The 17,372-nt window shown below is 50.7% G+C and overlaps 2 protein-coding genes across 2 annotated transcripts; both read right to left on the bottom strand.

Moving 5' to 3' along the window:
- Nucleotides 1–3,040: 3,040 nt before the first annotated feature.
- Nucleotides 3,041–4,508, bottom strand: CYREN (cell cycle regulator of NHEJ). The gene is made up of 4 exons (XM_077266788.1): nucleotides 4,359–4,508; nucleotides 3,761–3,880; nucleotides 3,603–3,684; nucleotides 3,041–3,275 (listed from the first exon to the last, which is right to left on the bottom strand). Exons 2-4 carry the CDS (start codon nucleotides 3,874–3,876, stop codon nucleotides 3,087–3,089), a joined length of 387 nt encoding a protein of 128 aa, XP_077122903.1. The 5' UTR covers nucleotides 3,877–3,880; nucleotides 4,359–4,508; the 3' UTR covers nucleotides 3,041–3,086.
- Nucleotides 4,509–5,393: 885 nt separating this feature from the next.
- On the bottom strand, nucleotides 5,394–15,801 carry WDR91 (WD repeat domain 91). The gene is made up of 16 exons (XM_077266787.1): nucleotides 15,586–15,801; nucleotides 13,395–13,526; nucleotides 12,471–12,650; nucleotides 12,103–12,310; nucleotides 11,601–11,683; nucleotides 11,375–11,493; nucleotides 10,155–10,338; nucleotides 9,897–10,052; nucleotides 9,516–9,715; nucleotides 9,269–9,419; nucleotides 9,098–9,192; nucleotides 8,860–9,022; nucleotides 7,447–7,555; nucleotides 7,180–7,292; nucleotides 6,685–6,882; nucleotides 5,394–5,790 (listed from the first exon to the last, which is right to left on the bottom strand). Exons 2-16 carry the CDS (start codon nucleotides 13,515–13,517, stop codon nucleotides 5,629–5,631), a joined length of 2,244 nt encoding a protein of 747 aa, XP_077122902.1. The 5' UTR covers nucleotides 13,518–13,526; nucleotides 15,586–15,801; the 3' UTR covers nucleotides 5,394–5,628.
- Nucleotides 15,802–17,372: the final 1,571 nt, after the last annotated feature.

Genomic DNA, 17,372 nt, shown 5'->3' with positions numbered 1-17,372 from the left:
GAACCCAGACAGGAAGTCTTTTTTTTTTTTTGTGCCTCTGCGAAATGGGAGGTTGGGCGGAGGGAATACTCCCATTAGTCTCCACCCTTGTCAGTTGTGCTCTTCATTGAGAACTGTCCCATTTTTTCTTGGTTGACAAAGCAACTAACACATCAGACTTACGGGGGCGGCCTTTTGACTAAGATCAAGTATAGTATCTTCCGAAGAGGTGGCCTGCTCCTTGATACACAATACACACTGGGTTGGTGCACTTGCCAGTAAGCCAGGTGGCTGATACAGTCATCTGGGGGAAACCATGGCCCCCCAGGATCGAAGTTACGACAACAATCCGTGACGTTGCAGCGTCCTGGATAGCGATCTCGTTGTGTTTGACACGCAGCAGCGATCTGGATCCCGCTGTGCCATCGCTGGTCGGAGCTAAAAGTCCAGAACTTTATTTCGTCGCCAGGTCGGCGTGTATTGTCATGTTTGACATCAAAAGCAACGACGCCAGCAACGAGCATAGGGGGCGTCGCAGCGTCTCCTTCTAGCCAGTCGGTACAGTCCGGCTGTTTGACATGGTGCTAACAACCAGCGAGAACGAGAAGTGAGTCGCCGTTACGTCACAGGATCGCTCCTGCATCGTTCTGGAGCTGCTGTGTTTGACTCTCTACAGCGACGCTCCTGCGATCTAGTTTAGATCGGCTCGTTGTTTATATCGCCGCAGCGTCGCTGAGTATGACGGTACCTCTAGACTGGGTAAGTGTGAAGGCTATGGTGCAATGTGATCCTGGCCTAAGTGTGAAGGCTTATGGTGCAATGTGCCCCAGGAGTGGTCACCCTGGTGGGAATCTGAGCTTAATTGGAGCGAGATCCCAGATAAATCTTGGACTCCGTAGCACGCCGCACCTGGCCTTTCATACTTTCTTGAGCACCTTATCTATTCCTGGCCTTTGGGTCAGGAAGGGGAATTTTTATAAAGCCGGTCAAAGGTCCGGTCAGCTTTGGGCTGAGAAACCAACACGACACAGGGTTCCCAGCTCCACTAGGGTGAGAGTCTGGTTGGATGCTGGGAGCACGAAAAGGTCTCTACCCCGGCCTTGGCTAGAGAGAGCATCGAAGACCCGTGACTCTTGCTGTGGCCTTCTGGCTTGGAGGGAAGGGGATGATTTATTGGTGACCCTCTCCTCCGGTCCACACGAATCCTCGCCTTGTGCGCTGTTTTGGTGTGACTTCGGTCACATTTTTCAGAGCCTTGGATATTGCTTCAATCAAAAAATCAGACTTCAGGGAACAGCGACTTGGTGTATGTAGAGGAGAAGATTGCAGAGGACGAAAGCCAGAGCGGCCATTATAGTTAGAGGGAATCTGTACTTTGTTAGTTGTAATCACACACAGCTCTGCAGTGAGATCAGACTGTCAGTCACTACATGTCTCACACTGGTAACTCTGCCTTTCATTTACTATAATCTCTGGACGCAGATTCTCAGGGAGATCTATGTCCGGCCCATAGATCTTAACAGCTCATTTACATATAAGAAAAATGTGAATTTCTCTGGAATTAAACATTGGATCGCAGATATGAAGGTGTCAATTTATTCAGCTTCTATGACCTCCATGCTCTTAGACGGCTTCAGACTGATGCTGAGAAGTGTGTGATTCATGAATGCTTTCTTCTCTCTGTACAAACACCACCTGCGTCCTTTACCCTCCCTGGTACTTTCCTCCCTATAGCTTGGTCTGTGTTATTCGGCTTTCCCTCCTCTCTTCACTTTAGGGTATGTCTCCACGGTCCGTTTAGCCGGCGGGATCGCCGCAGCGGCAAAGCCGCTCGGCACTAGCCCCGCCCCCTTTCTGGGACGCGATGGTGCCGGATGTGTACAGTACACATCCGGGATCATCGCACCCCTCGCCATAGGGCCCTGTGATATACCTTGCGGGGACGCTGCGTCCCCGCAAGGTGTACGGACATGCTGCGTTCTGAAAAGACGCGCAGCATGTCCGGAGTCGCAGGGCCGCCGCGTGCGGGTTTCCACGCATAGTGGAGACGGGATTTCATAAAATCCCCTCCACTATGCTGGAACATAGTCAAACAAGCAGCGTTTACGTACCGTGGAAACATACCCTTATACTAGACTGGGGCAAAATGTAACCTGCAGGCCCCTCTGGATGTTACCCATGGGTCGTACCATACAACCACCCTCCCCCACCCGGCACCCCGATGTCACCATTATATACGTCCTTAGGATACAAGAAGCGGTGAATACAATGGTGGCTCCTTCCATAATTCAGAGTGTGCGACAGACGGCAGAAGTCACTACATTGCGTCTGCTGTGCGGAGCGCCAGAGAACACAGCGAAGTCCGGAGCAGAGCGCCAGAGCACACGGCAAAGTCCGGAGCGCCAGGTGTTTGATTTTTAATGGGTAAATGTATGCGGGATGTTTGCCTGTAGGCTTTGTGGGGGCTTATACCTCATATAGGGGGCTATGTGAGTGCTTATACTATATAGGGGACTGTGTCTGTGGTGTCTATGTGATGTCTTATCGTGTATACAGGGGGCTCTGTGGGGCCTCGTACTGTATATAGGAAAGCTATGTGGGGGCCCATAGTGAATATAGAGGACTCCTACTGTATACAGGGAGGCCCTGAGGGCTCATACTATAAATAGGGGGTGCTGTGTGGCAGCTCATGCTGTATATAGGGGGATATATGATTGTCCATACTGTAAATAAGGGGGCTATGTGCGTGTCATACTGTATATGGGGGCTGTGTGTGGGATACTGTATTATAGGGGTGTAGTGTGGGTTCATACTGTATAACGAGGGACTGTGTGTGGGGGCTTTTACAATATTTAGGGGGTACCGTGTGTGGACTCATACTGTATATAGGGCGCAGCATACTTATTAATGATATAATTATTATATGCTAATGAGGGACATCCAGGGCTGTGACCCCGGTAGCGGCCGGTGCGAGGCACGAGGTCTGCGCAGGTTTCAGCCGTGGGATATAATCAGTAACATTTCTATTCACCGACAACAAGCAGAGATCCTGACAACTGAGGACGTTACAGACCCGTTTATTACAAATATGAAACGTTATTCTCTCCTCAGCTGAAGAAAATCTCCCGGACGTATTTTAGGGGGTCGTTGTCCGGGTCGTCAGAGTCATTACATGATGGCGGCTTAGTCCGCGGTTTCTCGGATCCGGCGGCGGTCGGGGGCGTCTCCTCACGGCCGGCAGCGGGGGAGGCCGCCTCTTTTTTGCTCTTCTCCTCATCTTCTCTCTGTACTTTACTCTAGAACAGAGGAGAAATGAAAAGCCTCTTTAACAGCAGGAGCAATATTGGGGGTTGTAGTAGGTGTGAAATTGCTTGAGAAAACCTCAGTGACTACAATCAGCTGGACGGAGGCAGAGACCGTGTGGGATGATGCGCCCCCTGCTGGCGGCTCGGGGTGGTGACTCCCATCACACCATCATGTACAGCAGCGCCCCCTGCTGGAGCCTCAGTTCACACCATTATGTAGAGCAGCGCCCCCTGCTGGCGGCTCGGGGTGGTGACTCCCATCACACCATCATGTACAGCAGCGCCCCCCAGTGGCTCGGACCCCTCACGGCGCAGTACCTGGCTCAGCACCTCCAGGGCGCACTCCACCAGCTCCCGCTCATTCATACAATACACCGTCCTCTTCCTGGAAGAAACCGAACTAAAACAGAAAAAAAGCAAAAAGTCAGAACAGCGCCGGCAGAGGCCCCCTATAGTCAGAGACCCCCATATCTCACACTTCTTTCTTCCTCTTCCGCGGTTCTGCGCTGTGCGGCTTCTTGGGCGCAGAGTTATCAGCTGTCATCCAGGAGGGGAGCAGCCGCCTCTTCACTGCGGAGCCAGCGGCGTCCATGTCACTAACAGACGACTGTAATTAATGCCTCGCCCACAACAATGGCGGCCGCAGCGCCCCCATAATAACTACAGCACCCCCATAATTACTGCACCTCCGTAACTACAGCACCCTCATAATAATTACAGCAATCCCATATTAACCAGCGCCCTCATAATAGCACCCCCATAATTACTGCACCCCCGTAACTACAACACTCAATTACAGCGCCCCATAATTATTACAGTGCCCCCATAACTACAGCATCCCCATAATTAGAGCGCCCCCATAACTACAGCACCCAATAATTATTACAGCGTCCCCATATTTACAGTGCACCCCCATAATTACAGCATCTTCCTCCATCATTACCACAGCGCTCCATAATTACAGTGCCCCTATTATAAGCACAGCACCCCATCACTGCTATAGTGCCCCCATCTTAATCCCCCTGCTCCAGCCACAGCGCCCCCACCAGGCCCCCTCCCATCACCGCCGTGTACCTGTAATTAACCAGTTCGCTGCCTCATACTGTATGACTTATGTCTCCACAGGTTAGTGAGCGCGCACAGGGTCAGTCCGTGCAGGACCCGCAGCCTCACAGCTGGAGACCCTCATGCTCACACCCGGATGGGCCGACTTCCTCAATTTACCAAGAACTACATTTCCCAAAGTGCAGCGCGCTACCAGCCGGAAGGCGGCACCAGTACGTTATTACAGCCGCAGTAACAACGGGTGACCGCTAGATGGCGCTGCTGCACTAGGAACTTATGAAAGGCTCTATTATTCACTGCACAGCACGCCTATTTACCACCAGGTGGCGCTGGCTGCAATAGAAAGTCCTCAGGAGTTCACCACTTACTGCTCTTATTGTGGGGGGCAGCTTCATACTGGGGGGTCCCTGGTGGTCAGGAGGAGCTGGCTGGTAAGTTCTGCCGGACTGTAACATTATTTTTCCAATATTTGTCCTGTGTAGCTGCTCCGTTAGCACCCGGGACCCTATTCTGGCACAGGTGGGTACTCCTAGCAGGGGCCTAACTACAGCGGGGGCAGCGCACAAAGCCTTAAACGAGACCCTCTATGAGGAGAGAAATACTGTTACAGATCCTTATAGTTGTGGCCAGGGTGGAGAGTTTCCGCGAGGGTCAGGCAGGGACATTCCCTTTAAGAAGCTCCTCCCTTTAAGAGGCAAGGTCTATTCTTCTATAAGCCCCTCCTGCCTTCGGTAGGTGGTCCCTTGATTAAGCTGCACCCTTTAGCAGATAAGCTCCTCCCTACCATCTCACCTTTTGATGAGCCCCTCCTCCCAGCACTGACTCCTCCTCCCAGCACTGACTCCTCCTCCCAGCACTGACTCCTCCTCCCAGCACTGATCTGCCGGTTGTCAGCGCGCGTTTTATCACCATTGTTGTCAGATTGCAGGAATTTACCACACACTTTGTGATTCTCTTGGATGCGTCGTGAGCAGACGTCCCAGTATAACCCTCATCACCACCGCCCCTTTAAGGACATCTATAAATAAGAGGCAGAGTCAGGACCGGGGGAGGGGAACACCACATTTGGGTTTATTGGAGTAATACGGTAACACATTAATACTGCGCTCGGTGCTGGACTGTGCGGCGGCCATGATGGCGTCTGCTCCGCCCTGAGAGGGGTCCTGGAGCACGCTATGTACCGGAGCTTACGATTGGTCCCGGGTGGTCGTCCATTGTGTCGTCTAAATATATCGGACCCTCGGACTTAAGGAAAATTCACAGGTGGCCGGATCCCCCACTATTTCTGGGCCAGCAGGGTCGTCAGCCGGATTTTTCCGTCCATGGAGGCCGTTAAGCAGGTGCCACATTCCACGGCCGTGCTCCAGTCCACAGTGACCACCGGGGCCCGGTGCCCCCCGAGGGACAGACAGTTCTCCAGCGTGCTGCCGTCACTGTTCAGCTGCAGGAAACGGAGAGCAAAGCGTGAGGACGGAGCACGAAGAGCAGCACAGTCGGCTCTGCTACACCAGCGTCTATACAGAGCAAAAAGCGGCACAGTCGGCTCTGCTACACCGGCGTCTATACAAAGCAAAAAGCGTCACAGTCGGCTCTGCTACACTGGCGTCTGAGGAGTATATACGGAGCAAAGAGGGGCACAGTCGGCTCTGCTACACCAGCGTGAGGAGTCTATAGGAACCAGAGAGCAGCACAGTCGGCTCTGCTACACCGGCGTGTGAGGAGACTATAGGGACCAGAGAGCGGCACCGTCGGCTCTGCTACACCGGCGTGTGAGGAGACTATAGGGACCAGAGAGCGGCACCGTCGGCTCTGCTACACCGGCGTGTGAGGAGACTATAGGGAGCAGAGAGCAGCACAGTCGGCTCTGCTACACCGGCGTGTGACGAGACTATAGAGAGCAGCACAGTCGGCTCTGCTACACCGGCGTGTGACGAGACTATAGGGACCAGAGAGCGGCACAGTCGGCTCTGCTGAACCGGCGTGTGAGGAGACTATAGGGACCAGAGAGCAGCACAGTCGGCTCTGCTACACCGGCGTGTGAGGAGACTATAGGGACCAGAGAGCGGCACCGTCGGCTCTGCTACACCGGCGTGTGAGGAGTCTATAGGGACCAGAGAGCGGCACAGTCGGCTCTGCTGAACCGGCGTGTGAGGAGACTATAGGGACCAGAGAGCGGCACAGTCGGCTCTGCTACACCGGCGTGAGGAGACTATAGGGACCAGAGAGCGGCACAGTCGGCTCTGCTACATCAGCGTGTGAGGAGACTATACGGCTTTGCTCTCACACCCCGTGGGTACCGCACATGCTCCCGGCCGCGATCCTCGGACCCTCTCACCTTGTATATGACCCCGCCGGTGCCGGAGCACGTCAGCATGTAGTTTCCTTCCGAGTCGAAAGCGAAGAGTCGTCCGCGAGGAAACTGCACCTGTTTGTAGCCCGAGTAGCCGGACAGCATGAAGGGCCCCGTGGCGTCGGGGGGCAGCGAGTACTCCGACACCTTCTGGCCGCTCTTGTGAATGTTCCACTGAATAAACTGGGGAGAAAAAAAAAATGTTATTCCCCGACGTCAGGAAGCGGAAACCGTCAGCAGCCGGTGGAGGCCGGACACTTAGCGATCAGCCGGGGACAGTGTTCAGACGCGTTTATATGGAAAACGCAACTTAGCGACTCGTCCTCATTAAAATACAGTGATACTCGTTTTGTGTATGCAGCTCCTGTGCAGATCTATGTGTATCCATGGTAACAGACAACAAAAAAACCTGTGTAGTCAGAGCCTGCAGTTATAGGACAGCGCAGGATAGGACTACAACCCCCAGCAGGCGCCGCTCACCTTCCCGTCCTCTCCGATGCTGTACACGGCGTTCTCATCGTAGCTGAAGTCTACAGAGTACACCTCCCCGCGGTGCGCCTCCCAGCTCATCGCACACTGGTGCTGCTGCATGTCTGCGGAGCAAAGACACCGACTGTACGGCCAGCATGCACAAGGACACGCCACTTAAAGGGACAGTGCACCCGAGCATGAAGAGGAAAAAACCAAGAAAGACAGCGCCCTCTACTGATGAGAAGGAAATAGAACACCACACACTGCGCCACTTACCAAAGAGCCGGATCACACCGTCAGCGGCACCGGTCACCAGAAGATTGCCGTTATGGTTGAATGAGGTGCAGTTCACAGCGATGGGAACGGGCTCCAGAGAGAACTGCAGCTGTGGAGGGAAAAACGGGGACGTAATAATGTAATGTATGTACACAGTGACTGCACCAGCAGAATAGTGAGTGCAGCTCTGGAGTATAATACAGGATGTAACTCAGGATCAGTAATGTAATGTATGTACACAGTGACTGCACCAGCAGAATAGTGAGTGCAGCTCTGGGGTATAATACAGGATATAACTCAGGATCAGTAATGTATGTACACAGTGACTGCACCAGCAGAATAGTGAGTGCAGCTCTGGGGTATAATACAGGATGTAACTCAGGATCAGTAATGTAATGTATGTACACAGTGACTGCACCAGCAGAATAGTGAGTGCAGCTCTGGAGTATAATACAGGATGTAACTCAGGATCAGTAATGTAATGTATGTACACAGTGACTGCACCAGCAGAATAGTGAGTGCAGCTCTGGGGTATAATACAGGACGTAACTCAGGATCAGTAATGTAATGTATGTACACAGTGACTGCACCAGCAGAATAGTGAGTGCAGCTCTGGAGTATAATACAGGATGTAACTCAGGATCAGTAATGTAATGTATGTACACAGTGACTGCACCAGCAGAATAGTGAGTGCAGCTCTGGGGTATAATACAGGAGGTAACTCAGGATCAGTAATGTAATGTATGTACACAGTGACTGCACCAGCAGAATAGTGAGTGCAGCTCTGGAGTATAATACAGGACGTTACTCAGGATCAGTAATGTAATGTATGTACACAGTGACTGCACCAGCAGAATAGTGAGTGCAGCTCTGGAGTATAATACAGGAGGTAACTCAGGATCAGTAATGTAATGTATGTACACAGTGACTGCACCAGCAGAATAGTGAGTGCAGCTCTGGGGTATAATACAGGGTGTAATCAGGATCAGTAATGTAATGTATGTACACAGTGACTGCACCAGCAGAATAGTGAGTGCAGCTCTGGGGTATAATACAGGGTGTAATCAGGATCAGTAATGTAATGTATGTACACAGTGACTGCACCAGCAGAATAGTGAGTGCAGCTCTGGGGTATAATACAGGAGGTAACTCAGGATCAGTAATGTAACGTATGTACACAGTGACTGCACCAGCAGAATAGTGAGTGCAGCTCTGGGGTATAATACAGGAGGTAACTCAGGATCAGTAATGTAACGTATGTACACAGTGACTGCACCAGCAGAATAGTGAGTGCAGCTCTGGAGTATAATACAGGATGTAACTCCGGATCAGTAATGTAATGTATGTACACAGTGACTGCACCAGCAGAATAGTGAGTGCAGCTCTGGAGTAACACTTTACCAGGCTCCTTACTTGCTGTTTCATGGTCTTGGTGTCCCACAGTAGCAGTCGTCCCGGCACTTGGTTGCCGCCGTTCTCTCCTGTCCCGGGGATGGGAAGCTCTGGGGCCGATGATGGCGCTGCGGCTGAGCACACGAAGGACGTCCCGCTGGGGTTACAGGCCAGTGAGAGGATCCTAGGAGCGCAGAGACCCTCGGTGTCACATACCGCACAGGTCCGTGATCCCGGACCCCCGTCGGGCGGCGCTCACCTCGGCATGTCGTCACAGATCCCGATCTCGCAGAGGTTTTTCTTGGCTTCGGTGTCATACAGGCGAACGGTGCCGACCTCACTGCCCAGCAAGAGCTGCGCTCGGGGAGAAGAACATAGTGGTGACGTGGTCTCCGCGGGTGCGGGCCCCCTGTACGCTGCCCGTACTCACCAGTCTGTCCCGCTTAGTCGCCCACTCCAGGGACAGGAGCGCAGATTTGGATATGGCCGACGCCTTGGTCTGCATGATACCGTCGATGGACCAAACCTTGATAACCCCGTCCACGTCCAGGCTGGCGACACGTCGGCCCGAGCAGTCGACCCTGGAAGGCAAGACAACAGCGGAGTCAGCGCGACCACCCATAAACCTCCGTCCGCTGCTGACAGTTTGTTACAGTGTATCAGGAAGTCCTGAGGACCTGCAGTGCATGATGGAGGAGTGGTGCTCTCCATACTCGTCCTGGCTGAGCACGATGAACGGCTGCTCCGCTTTCTCCCCTCCTCCGCCTGACGAGACCCCCTTCACCCCTCTCGTCAGAGCGTCCACCGGGTCATGCGGCGTCTCGGGGCGAAGCTCGGACTCGGTGTCTGATGTCTCCGACTTCTTGTCCAGGCTTTGCTGTAAGAGACGACACAAATTCACATTTTCAGGTTTCCTCTCGTGCTGCCCCTGCTCTCTAGAATGCTCTTTCTAGGCTCAGACTTGCCCAAATTCAATTCAATAGTCCTTCAAAGCCGACCTGTCCACGTCCCTCCCCCATTAAGAGTCTCATTCCCTCTTTTCGTAAATGTCTCCTCACCTGTGACTGCGTCTTGGAGAACAGCTCCTTCCTCTCCTGGAGGCGCCGCTGCCTCTGCTGCACCATACTGACCTCAGTGACGGCCGGGGCGCCGAGGACACTGGTCACACTCTTCACTTCCTTAGTCACACACAGGGTCTCTTTCGTTTTCTGGGCCTGAAAAAAGAAACATTTAATTAGTATTGTTCTCTGTTATCAGCCATGTCAGGCTACAAAGAGGCCGAGATCACAGTCCGGACACAAATGGCAAATCTATACCTGACTGTTCCCCGGATCTTTCTTCAGGGGAAGAACAGCGGCGCTCTGTGTCGGAGAGGAGATGGCGGCCTGGGGAGGCTTGGGGACTACCTTCTTACTCTGTGGCAGCAAAGAGGAGAGGAACCCGGTGGTCTTCTGGGACTGGACAGCGGATCCGGAGGTCCTCTGACTGGAGATCATGGTACTGCGAATGTGAGCACAACATTACCGTCACAGCAGTATTATAGCAGTTATATTCCTGTACATAGAGGCAGTATTATAGTAGTTATATTCCTGTACATAGGGGCAGTATTATAGTAGTTATATTCTTGTACATAGGGGCAGTATTATAGTAGTTATATTACCGTACATAGGGGGCAGTATTATAGTAGTTATATTCCTGTACATAGGGGCAGTATTATAGTAGTTATATTCTTGTACATAGGAGCAGTATTATAGTAGTTATATTCTTGTACATAGGGGCAGTATTATAGTAGTTATATTCTTGTACATAGGGGGCAGTATTATAGTAGTTATATTCTTGTACATAGGAGCAGTATTATAGTAGTTATATTCTTGTACATAGGGGGCAGTATTATAGTAGTTATATTCTTGTACATAGGGGCAGTATTATAGTAGTTATATTCTTGTACATAGGAGCAGTATTATAGTAGTTATATTCTTGTACATAGGGGGCAGTATTATAGTAGTTATATTCTTGTACATAGGGGGCAGTATTATAGTAGTTATATTCTTGTACATAGGGGCAGTATTATAGTAGTTATATTCTTGTACATAGGGGGCAGTATTATAGTAGTTATATTCTTGTACATAGGGGGCAGTATTATAGTAGTTATATTCTTGTACATAGGGGCAGTATTATAGTAGTTATATTCTTGTACATAGGGAGCAGTATTATAGTAGTTATATTCTTGTACATAGGGGCAGTATTATAGTAGTTATATTCTTGTACATAGGGACAGTATTATAGTAGTTATATTCTTGTACATAGGGGCAGTATTATAGTAGTTATATTCTTGTGCATAGGAGCAGTATTATAGTAGTTATATTCTTGTACATAGGGAGCAGTATTATAGTAGTTATATTGTTGTACATAGGGGGCAGTATTATAGTAGTTATATTCTTGTACATAGAGGGCAGTATTATAGTAGTTGTATTCTTGTACATAGGGGCAGTATTACAGCAGTTATATGTATTGGTGTTGTCCTGAAGTCACTCACAGCTCGGAGTCTCCCAGACGATCCATGTTGGAGACGTAGTGCGGCAGCTTATGGTGAACCATAGGGCCATCTTCACCTTCTTTTTTCAGCCGGTGCGCCTCTGCCTGAAGAGCAAAGAGCTAAGAAAACAACAGATGAAGTAATCATGGAAAGAAGAAGAGAAAAAAAAAGTAACATTTCCCTCTAGACCCTGGCCCTCGCCCTTCTTTCGCTCCTCCTCACCCACCTTCTGTCTCAGCGCCTCGTTCTCCTCTTGGACATGGAAGATTCTCTGACATTCTGCATCAAAGTTCAGGATAGTTGGGATAGGTGCAGGATAAAGTTAAAGGAAAACTCAGTTTCTAATAAACTTACATCATTACATTTCTAATTCATACAATATGGAACATTCTGTACTGGTTTTACATTATATTATGTTTTTCTTCTCTTTTCGGTCCCAAAGCTAAATTTTGGATTTAACAGGTTCGTTTTACCAAGGTACAAACGGCATTGTGGGAGTCTGTTACATTACACAACATGACATTCAATGTGCAGACCCTGAACAAGCAGGAATACTGGGGGATCTGCATATTTGTATCCGCAGACACTGAACAAGCAGGAATACTGGGGGATTTGTATATTTGTATCCATAGACACTGAACAAGCAGGAATACTGGGGGATCTGCAGAATTGCTGATTTCGGGAGAGTTTATCTTGCACCCTACATTTTGCTTTCCCGATAAGGATATGCATGCACTGGAAGAGGACGCTGAGGAAGTTGTGCAGAGACACGGTGAAGGTGTCTGCCCACTGCCGGGAGAAGTACGTGGAGAAGGTCGGGTTGACGTCGGGCGCAGGAAGAAAAGGAAGAGCGAACCATTCCTTCCATTCGGCCTGGTTCTGCAGCTCCGGCGCCTGCTTCTGGAAGAAGTCGTGCGCTTTGTCCGTCCGGCTGCTCTGTAATATAATATTACGTACGGAGGGATTAACAGTTGTACGCCGCTGACACCTAGTGGCCAAAGTGGCGCAACTACAGACAGGTTTAAAAAAAGTCTCACTTTACAGCCTACAGCAAAGCGTCTTAGGAGGATTAAGGAATATGTGTCCAGCCCCGTACCTGTATGGTGCACACCAGGTAATAGCGGAACAGGCTGGTCTTCAGCTTGATAACCGTCGGCCGATAGACGTCTTCCAATCGGCTGAAGAGCCGCCGCTCCAGGTAACTCCAATAATCCACCAGCCCGTTCAGGTCATAACTCTGGATAAACTGCAGTAATTGCTCCACAATGCGATCCACCTTAAGAAAAAAAAAAGTCATATTTGACCAGGTGCCATGTCCCTCCCCCATACTTTATACTGCAGCAATTACAGATTTTGCAAACCTTTATGGACAATTAAATACCAGATTAATGGAAGATAAATGAAGCAATGGGACGTAAAATGATTAGGTTTACAGGCGAACTACATCAAGATCCCATCTGGCTCCATTATGTGGTGTTTTCTCAAGACTGGGTCCAGGCACATGAAGGATCTTGAGGGACAGGGTGGATAGTAAAGTCAATGAATCAACCACTGCTCAAAAAGCATGTGATAAAGCTTTTATATATAGTAATTTTGACTTGACCTCCCCTTTAAGGAGGACCTGTCACTTGCCATAAATATTTAATTATTTACCCTGTGGAAATGTCACTGTTCTCCTGAATCCGGAGATGTTTTTATTTTGTTCCTGCGCCTCTCCGTTCCTGAGATACGGCCTCCTCTTACCAGTATTTAAATCGCGTCTTGGTACAAATGTGGGTGTGGCCCTAAGAGAAGTGTCAGGAATCACGCCCACTTGCCTTATAAGGCCAGATTTATATACAGGGAAAAGGGGCCGTTTCTCAGGATTGGAGAGGCGCAGAAAGAAAAAAAAAACATCGCCGGATTCAGGAGGACGGAGGCATTTACACCAGGTTAAAAAAAAATATTAAGTGCAAGTGACAGGAAATGTAAAAGAACCTATAGAACGATAAGACAAGGAAAAGCCCAGACTGTAACTTACACGGAAACCTTTCTCCTTATCTACTTTAATATCCGCCTCAAAATGCTTCAAGGTGTTGGTGAAGCCCCTGAAGGTCAGGTACTCCCGCACCAGGTCATCAGTGCGCTCCACCGCCGACGTCATTACTAACGTCTTAACATAGGAGAAACAAAAAAATAAGTATTAAAGAACAATAACAGATGGGAGGGTCCGCAACGATGGATCCATCACACGCCGATCCCCAGCGGTGACTTATAACGCCGTCCACCGGGGCCCGGGTCTGCTCCGCCATACTATGCACAGATGCTCCACTGTATGTGATCCGCCTCCGCGGTACATGATGGCGGTTATATCCCTAGAGGTTAGATCACAGCACTGGCCATTATTAGCTGCTGCTGCTAATCAGTGACATCTAAGGGGTTAAACTGCTGCGATCACAGCTGGATGGGTTACACTCCGGTGCCGGCTGTAGGACGCAGCTTCCATACATGTACAGAGGATGTTGCCCACTGATACCGGAGCGCTCCCTGCTACATGCCCAGGCGTGATCACACTGTGTGGGCTGCAAAAAAAGACATTATGCTGGGTGTACAAGTCAGGAGGTGGTCCCGTATGTCAGCCCCCCTCACATCACAATGGGACCCCTATAGTTTTGGCGCAAAGAACAGGGGGCTCCAGTTTATGGGACCTTCACTGGAAAGTGTTCAGTCTCCTGACCAATCGTTGGGGGGTTGACCCATACGATTTGGATGCGGGGGGCCCATATGAATTGGATGCGGGGGCCCCATACGGTGTGGATGCGGGGGCCCCATACGGTGTGGATGTGGGGGCCCTCATACGGTGTTGATGTGGGGGCCCTCATACGGTGTGGATGCGGGGGCCCTCATACGGTGTGGATGCGGGGGCCCTCATACGGTGTGGATGTGGGGGCCCTCATACGGTGTGGATGTGGGGGCCCTCATACGGTGTGGATGTGGGGGCCCTCATACGGTGTGGATGTGGGGGCCCTCATACGGTGTGGATGTGGGGGCCCTCATACGGTGTGGATGTGGGGGCCCTCATACGGTGTGGATGTGGGGGCCCTCATACGGTGTGGATGTGGGGGCCCTCATACGGTGTGGATGTGGGGGCCCTCATACGGTGTGGATGTGGGGGCCCTCATACGGTGTGGATGTGGGGGCCCTCATACGGTGTGGATGTGGGGGCCCTCATACGGTGTGGATGTGGGGGCCCCATACGGTGTGGATGTGGAGGGCCCCATACGGTGTGGATGTGGGGGGCCCCATACGGTGTGGATGTGGGGGGCCCCATACGGTGTGGATGTGGGGGCCCCATACGGTGTGGATGTGGGGGCCCCATACGGTGTGGATGTGGGGGCCCCATACGGTGTGGATGTGGGGGCCCCATACGGTGTAGGGGCCCCATATGATGTAGATGTGGGGGCCCCATATGATGTAGATGTGGGGGCCCCATACCGTGTGGATGTGGGGGCCCCATACGGTGTGGATGTGGGGGACCCATACGGTGTGGATGTGGGGGCCCCGTATGGTGTGGATGTGGGGGCCCCATACGGTGTGGATGTGGGGGGCCCCATATGAATTGGATGTGGGGGGCCCCATATGATGTGGATGTGGGGGCCCCATATGATGTAGATGTGGGGGGCCCCATACGGTGTGGAGGCCCCATATGTTATGGATGTGGAGGCTTCATATGATGTGGATGTGGGGGCCCCATGCGGTGTGGATGTGGGGGCCCCGTATGGTGTGGATGTGGGGGCCCCATACAGTGTGGATGTGGGGGGCCCCATATGAATTGGATGTGGGGGGCCCCATATGATGTGGATGTGGGGGCCCCATATAATGTAGATGTGGGGGGCCCCATATGATGTAGATGTGGGGGCCCCATATGATGTAGATGTCGGGGGCCCCATACGGTGTGGAGGCCCCATATGTTATGGATGTGGAGGCTTCATATGATGTGGATGTGGGGGCCCCATACAGTGTGGACGTGGGGGCCCAGCAGTGTGATCCCAGGGCTTCCCCTGCATTGGATGGCTCTCTGTGCACTACGTCCCTGGATCACACAACGTTCCATCAGATTCTCTTCGCCCCGCCCACGTTCCATCCCCCACGTGCAGTCACCCAACGTTCCATCCGCGCTTCCCCCACGGACACATCTACCAGAAGCCTGCCGCCCCCCAGCCGGCTCTTACCTCCCGGGACCCCCGCTCTGCCGCTGTCACTGTGGCTAATGCAGGCGGTCTGGTCACATGACAAAGCAGGAAGCGCCGGTCACGAGGGGATGTGAAAGTCCCCTATACAGCAGCAGAGTGTGCGCCACAGATAGAGCCTTTTCACATCCGCCATGTTGGAATGAAAGCGAGGCTGACACTCCCCAACCGCTTATTCCGCTGTTCTCTGCGGCCGTAATCCGCCTCCTGTCGTTAGGAAGTGTTTACAAAGCTGATTATACTGTGTGATGTGTTTATACAGCAATTACAATAAAACAAGCTTTATTGAAAGTGACGTTGTAATACAGTGTAGTCCGTACCGTACATAACGTCTCACCATGTGTTCCATTACCTTGCATTAGGCCGCGTTCACATGTTCAGTATTTGGTCAGTATTTTGTAGACACTTGCCATGACAGCTGGGGGTCTGCTGATGACCAGTCCGCCGTACCTGTTATGATCTTCCTGTGAACGTCAGCCCGTAGCCGACGTTCATAGGAGACCGTGTTTTTCACTATACATAGCTGCCCTGATGCCCCGCGGCCGCTACGTCTAGCACAAGTAATCAGACGATCGCAGCTACAAGTCCCCTAAGGGGACTATTAAATACCGTAAAAATTTTAAAAAAATATTAAAAAAATACAAAGTTCAAATCACCCCCCTTTTGACCCTTTATTTATTTTTTTTAAATACACATATTTGGTATCAGCGCGTTCAGAAACTCTCGATCTATAAAAATATAAAATAGATTAATCCGATCGGTAAATGGTGTAACAAGAAAAAAATCAAAAACATCGGAATTAAGTTTTTTTTGGTCGCGGCAATATTGCAATTAAATGCGATAACAAGCCATCAAAACATTGTCTCTATACCAAGATGGTATCAATCAAAACTTCAGCTCAGGGCGCAAAAAACAAGACGTCACCCGGCCCCAGATCTCAGAAAACGGAGACGCTATGGGTCTCGGAAAATGGCGACATAGGCAAAAACTTTTTTTTTTTTTAATTTTCTAACTTTTTTTCACCCTTAAATAAAGAAATAACTATACACGTTTGGTGTCTGTGACCTCGCACTGACCTGGAGAGTCATATTATCCGGTCAGATTTACCATATAGTGTCCATGGTAAATAAAATAAAAAAATGGGGGATTGCACTTTTTTGCAACGTCAATGCACTGGGATTTATTTCCTGCTTTCCAGTTCATCACATGATAAAATGAATGGTGTCGTTCAAAAGTACAACTCGTCCCGCAAAAAAACAAAGCCCCCATAAGGCTATGGGGAGGGAAAGATAAAAAGGTTATAGCTTGTGGAAGAAGGAGAGAAAAAAACGAAAACACATAAAATCGGCTGGTCACGAAGGGTTAATGTCCTTATCATTGACACACAGGGGCTTATTACTGCCTAAAACAGCGCCACGTCTGTCCATGTCTGGTACTGCAGCTCAATCCCATTGATGAGGATGAGGTGCAGTACCAGACATGGCCTGTGGACAGCTGTGGTGCTGTTTCTGGAAAAAGCTGCTCTTGGCATTGCTGGTTGGGGAAGGAATGCTGCTGAAAATAAAAATACAGGTTACCGCCTGGTACTGTCATAGTTACACTAGAGCAGGTAGCGTCATGGTGACACTGTGGTTGGTACTGTCATGGTGACACTGTGGTCGGTACTGTCATGGCGACACTGTGGTCGGTACTGTCATGGCGACACTGTGGTCGGTACTGTCATAGGGACACTGGTCAGTACTGTCATTGTGACACTGTGGTTGGTACTG

Source organism: Ranitomeya variabilis, chromosome 5 (genome assembly GCF_051348905.1).
Source record: "Ranitomeya variabilis isolate aRanVar5 chromosome 5, aRanVar5.hap1, whole genome shotgun sequence".
Taxonomy (NCBI): domain Eukaryota; kingdom Metazoa; phylum Chordata; class Amphibia; order Anura; family Dendrobatidae; genus Ranitomeya; species Ranitomeya variabilis.
Note: the sequence above shows the minus strand (reverse complement) of the source record. Positions and strands in the feature narration are given on the sequence as shown.